This window comes from Zeus faber, assembly GCF_960531495.2.
Source record: "Zeus faber genome assembly, chromosome: 20".
Taxonomy (NCBI): domain Eukaryota; kingdom Metazoa; phylum Chordata; class Actinopteri; order Zeiformes; family Zeidae; genus Zeus; species Zeus faber.
Window position 1 is genome coordinate 20,235,082 of NC_137207.1, and position 6,000 is coordinate 20,241,081.

Here is a 6,000-nt window from a genome sequence, read left to right on the forward strand (position 1 = left end):
TCCGTCCATCCTTCCAACAGAAGCATCTTGAGCCTTGTGAGAACTGAATCTAGTAGCTATCCATCCATCCATCAATACATTATCCATCTTTCCACCCATCAATTTGTCCTTCCACCATCTAGCTACACTGCCATTTCACCATCTATCCACCCATCGTTACATCCATCCTTCCATCATCTATCGATCCTTCAAGCAGAGGCAATTTGAGGCTGGGGATTGGGGGGTACTGATTCCAGATTATCAATCCATCCATCAATCCATCCATCCTTTCAACACAGGCAACTTCATGCTGGGGAATATAACTGAATCTAGGTTATCCATCCATCTGCCTTCCAGTCATCCATCTATCATCCAACCCCCCCCTCCCTTTGTGGTGAGGTTGAGGAGGGGGTCTGGATATACATTTATCAATGCATCTGTACGTCCCAACTTGTGTTCCTCACCAACTTGTTTGAAGAGGACTTGATTCTTTCCCAAGCTGAAGCCACCAAAGCCCAAACACCCAACGTACAACCGATTTCTGAGAAAGGGTAACCGAAACAATGAAGCGTCACAGAAATCCTCTGTAACCGTCTGGAAAACCTTGAGAAGTGAAACTACAATATCCTGAGACTAAAACTGAAAGTCTCTCTGTTCCGTGTGTGTAAGTTAGGCAATAAACAGTATGTGAAATGAGACATATCAACTTTTCCTTAAGTTTGAAACTGATACGCCGGTGTGTCTAACCTTCTTTAGTGTAACTACTTTAACAGTTTGAAAGGAAATATGGAGCTACTTGTTTGATGTACAAAACAGCCTCCTCCAGCCAAACACACGTCCAGCTCCCCCCGGTGTATTCGTCAATGGGGAAATGGGGCTTTGGTTAGAAATTGAATGTCACGCATTCGCAACGCCATGGCAACCGGTGGTAAACAAAGCTGATGTACACTAAACTAAGCCACAGGCTTGCGCCAGTGATGGAGAGGATAAGCGACTGCTCGGTTGAAAGTGTGTGCATGAAGGATTTCACGTTATTTCAGCAGCGTATTTCAGTAGTCGTCCAAAAGCTGCAGCGGAACAACATCGTCCCATCCAATGTTTTTGGTTTTGCGAGGTGGGGCTCCCGTGGATCAGGGATTCTTGTTCCAGCGTATCCCACAGACGCTTGATCGGATTGAGATCTGGGGAATTTGGAGGCCAAGTCAACACCTTGAACTTTTTGTCATGTTCCTTAAATCGTATCTAAACAATTTCTGTAGTGTGGCAGGGCACTTTATACTGCTGAAAGAGGCCACTGTCATCAGGGAATACTGCTGCTATGAAGGGGTGTACTTGGTCTGCAACAATGTATGGGAAGGTGGTACATGTCCGAGTAACATCCACATGAATACCAGGACTCAAGGTTTCCCAGCAGAACATTTGCCCAGAGCGTCAGACTGCCTCAGCCGGCTTGCCGTCTTCTCATAGTGCATCCTGGTGCCATCTCTTCCCCAGGTAAACGACACACCCGCACCCAGCCCCCATGATGTAGAAGAAAACATGATTCATCAGACCGGGCCACCTTCTTCCATTGCTCCACTGTCCAGTTCTGACGCTCACGTGTCCATTGTAGGTGCTTTGGGTGGTGGACAGGGGTCAGCCTGGACACTCTGAGCGCTCCCATACCCAGCGAGCTGCCATGCACTGTGTGTTCTGACACCTTTCTATCATAGCAATGTTCACTTTTACACCACTTTGTGCTACAGTAGTTCTTCTGTGGGATCGAACCAGACGGGCTTGACCCAAGGGTGCCCATGACCCTGTCGCCGGTTGTCCTTCCTTGGAGCACTCTTGGTAGGTAGTAACCACTGCATAGCGGGAACAGCCCACAAGACCTGTGGTTTTGGAGATGCTCTGACCCAGTCGTCTGGCATCACAATGTGCTCCTTGTCAAAGTGGCTCAGATCCTTACGCTGCTTCAACACATCAACTTCAACAACTGACTCTTCACTTGCTGCCTCATGTATCCCACCGCTTGACAGGTGCCATTGGAACGTGATGAACAATGTTATTCACTTCACATGTGCAGTAGACACACTGTATATATACACATTATATAGACACAGATTTGAATCATATTATACATTTATTTTGATTTGGTCGACCAAGCTGAGAGATTGGCCAGCTGCTGCAAGCCAAGCGTGGAAGAAAATTGAATTTCCAATTAATCTAAATGTAAATTTTGCATCAATTTTGAGAGCTTTATTGGCACACAAAGACCCTGCTCAAATTGCCAAAACAAACACTCTCACATGCAACAGTCTGCAACGAGCAACACTGGTCATCTATTGAGAAAGAGAGATAGAGAGAGTGAAAGGAGAGAGAGGGGGAGACAGACAGACGGCCTCAAAGCGGTCGGCTCAGCGAGAGAGGGGGGGGATGGGGGGGGGGGGGGGGGAGTTGAAATGCTGTCCGGCCAGTTAAGAGAGAGGAATGTGAAGCGAGATTCACATTGTCTCTCCGCCGTCATGACACCAGTCCAGCCAGACTCCTCATCATCCTCCCCAGACAACGAGCCTCCTCCTCCGCCCCGACCGGAAGGACGACGGGGGAGGAGGAGGATGAGGACATCCACCGGCAGCACCGTTAAGGTTTCTCCCGATACCACCTCCCTCGGGCACTTCCGCTACTTTGACACTGCCAATACTGCTTCAAAGCCCCTCGAGCACTCGCAGATACAGAGCGCTCTCGCTGGTTTGGGATCATTCGATTATGATCGTCCCGACAAAACAGCCCATTTTGCCCCAGTGGAGATGACCAGCACTTCCATGTGTCACAACAGCAGAACGTCTGGACGTAGGCGTTCGAGATAGTCAGATACTAGGGCGCTGACGATGAGTTCCAAGTCCTGTAGTAAGGGCGTTGACCGAGTAGCAGACTTGTGAGAGGTCTACAGCAAAAGACTTTGAAAAGACCTTGAAAAGACGGCATCACTCACACATTCAAAGACTTTTCCCCCTCGGCATGCCAGTAGCGCACAGACCGTAGGATTCGGCGGGACGGGTGATCACTGGGGTATCACACAACTAGCTCCAGGGATGCGAGCTCACACAAGCAGGAGCCAAGACCTTTAAATCTTAAGAATAACATCAAACCGGCGCTCTCTCAAAAAGGAGCCTGGAGACCGACCGTCTCGAATCCTAAAAAAAACAAAAAACATCAAACGACCGCCGGTGACGGCAGCACGTTCGCAACGAGCCCTAAGACGAGAGATTCCCCGGCGACTCTCTCAAGATCTTGAAGTTTTGTCTCGGACTTGGGGAGCGTTTGGGGTTTTTGTTTTTTGTTTTTTTTTGTTTTTATTTTCGGGGGTGATCAGAACAGAACGAGCGAGGCAACCCCGCGCCACGAGAGATGTCCGTCCCAATCCCATGCCAGGGAGCGGGAGATCAGGCCGTATCTATTTCATATCCGAACGTGCTTATCAGCATGCCCTCTGATAACGTGCCAGACTCTAGCCCAATATACGACACCAGCGATCCATCCCGCTCCATCCCGCTCTCTGGTACCGCCGACAGACCTCTGCGCTTCCCGTCCGGGTTTTATTGCGGCGTCGGGAAGCTGTTAATTACACCGTGGGCATCAAACAGGCCCACCGACCGCCCCGGACAAGTCCGCCCTCTCGACACCGCGGCTCGCAGCTCTTTGTTTACGTCATTCGGGCATTATTAAAACCGCCTCACACATTCTCACGGAACGAAAAAAATAAATAAAGAAATAAATAGCCACAGGAATTTGAAGAATCCTGGGAGAACAATGTTGTTGCTTCTGGATTTCGGCGACGTCCGCCGTGTCGAGTTGCATCTAGGAGTCCACCTTTCATCATGCCGCCGGACCGGGGCGCACGCTACGCGGTGGGAGATTATCAGTGTTTACATTCCAGTCAGGTGGAGTTGTACTTATTTATTGGCGGTGGTCAGCATCCGACGCCCCATCCGACGCCCACATGGAAACAGACCGACACAACACGTGTACCCACAGACGAGCGTTGCCGTTAGTGAGTTGCTTAAAGTGGTAATCCACAAGACCGGCTGTGTTTGGGCGGATTACGCGAAAAGTCCCAGAATTCCGTTCACAACTCCACCCGCCCCAACACCCCGATCTGCCCTCCGAGACGGAGTCGGTCGCTTCCTTTTCTCCGAGGTTGACCTTCTCCCGGTGAATTGATCCGTTTGTTTGTTGGTCCTCCTCGGTCACTTTCAGGCGGCGGGGGAGATTTTTTTTTTTTTTTTTTTGCCCTTTTGGGTGAAACGTTCATCCGTGTCAGACAGTTTTGCTCGCCACAACTCACTGTGCCGCTTTGTCAAACTGACCGCGGCCGCCCTTCACCCCGCGCCCGTGCTGGCGGACCCCGCCGCCAACAATGTAAAACAGCAGATAGAGGACTGCATACGCCAACACGTTGAGCCTCTGCTTATCTTGAAGTGCCGGCGACAACAAGTCACCAACGTGTGATTAATCAACGGAAGGAAAAAAAATAAAAATCTGGATGGATTACCACTTTAATGGGTCATTTTTGACGAGTGAGCTTGTTGTAAAAAGTTGACATTCTTCTAATGATTTGTTTGCTCTCTCGGTGGGGTGGTGGGGATGGTTTCGTTTTTTGCTTTTTGTTCTTTTGGGCGAATGTGCATCCATGTCACACAGCTTGCGCAGCACAACTCGCGCTGCGCTGCTTTATCAAATTGACCGCAGCTGCCCGTCGCCCCTCGCCCGTGGTGGCGGACCCCGCCGCGAACAATGTAAAACAGCCTATGGAAGAACGCCAACACGTTGAACAAGCATGCGACCTCTCGACAAGGGGGGCGACAACAATCGGGACGGATTGCCACTTTAACGGGTCGTTTTCAACACGCGAAAAGCAGCCGTGTCGCTGTGAACCCGGTCCAGCTTGAAGGAAACCTCACCAAACAACCCTCTCCTCAAGCGGCGTCGGGCGGGAGTAAAAGCGAGTGAAGTCCCCCCCCCCCCAGCCCGGGACCGGCTGTCAGATGGGACGGAGACGAGCTCCACGCAGCCCCGCACGCAGGCGGACTCCTCTTACCTTTGTGCTTCTCCATTCCACTCGCTCGGAGTCGGACACCTGTCTCGCCGCTCCGTCCAGCAGCAAGGACGAAGAAACAGTAATAATGACGGTGAGGGGGAGGAGGAGGAGGAGGAGGAGGAGGAGGAGCTGATAACCCCCGGGCAGGGAGCTGTTCGCTGGGAGGGAAGCAGTCGGGAGACGCCGCCGCTCTCCTGCTCCGCGCCGCTGCTCTCCGCCTCCCGCCCCCTCAGCGCCGAGCCTCCCCCCGCGGTGCCTTCGCCAGCGCCACCCAAACGAACCCGTCTCCTTTCGCTGCTCGTATTCACGTGTCTCCCTGTTATCGATGGAAAATGATGTTATTTGTGTTTTATTTTTTTTTTATCACTTTGTATTATATATATCTTTTATTAGTAGTAGTATTATTATGTTTTTATCAGCATGTTTAATATATTATAATTATTATTATTATTATTATTATTATTATTATTATTATTATTTATTTATTTATTTTACATTTTCTTCTAATTTGTAGTATTTTTTTTTTTTTTGGTTTATTGTCCTGTACGTTCTCATTAGTTTCCTATTTTTCTTCTATTTTATTTTTTTTGATTGATTGTATATTGCCGTCTTTACCGCTTTTTAGTCTATTTTAATTTTATTTTATATTCCCATTTATTTCGGAAATCCTAAGGGTTTGTAGTACGCTGCCGTTTTTCCATTTCTTTTGATCATTTTAAGGTTTTTTGTGTATTGCCATTTCTATAGTTCTTTTTCTCGTTATTTTTGGGGTTTGTTGCTTGTTGACAAACTTTTCGAAAAAATAAAAAAATGTATATTTTGAGGTACAGTATGTCTGTCTATCTATGTTCCAAATCCCATGCAACTGTAATGATTTGAAATGTTGGGATTACAAATAATGTAATGTAATGTAATGTAACGATCACAAACGACATATA

The 6,000-nt window shown here is 48.6% G+C and overlaps 1 protein-coding gene across 1 annotated transcript in view; it reads right to left on the reverse strand.

Moving 5' to 3' along the window:
- afap1l2 (actin filament associated protein 1-like 2) overlaps positions 1–5,197 on the reverse strand; it is a 59,868-nt gene extending 54,671 nt beyond the window's left edge. The window contains exon 1 of the mRNA XM_080021751.1: positions 5,063–5,197. Within this exon, the coding sequence (XP_079877877.1) occupies positions 5,063–5,078 (16 nt within the window). The 5' untranslated portion in view covers positions 5,079–5,197. The remainder of the gene's footprint in view (positions 1–5,062) is intronic.
- Positions 5,198–6,000: the final 803 nt, after the last annotated feature.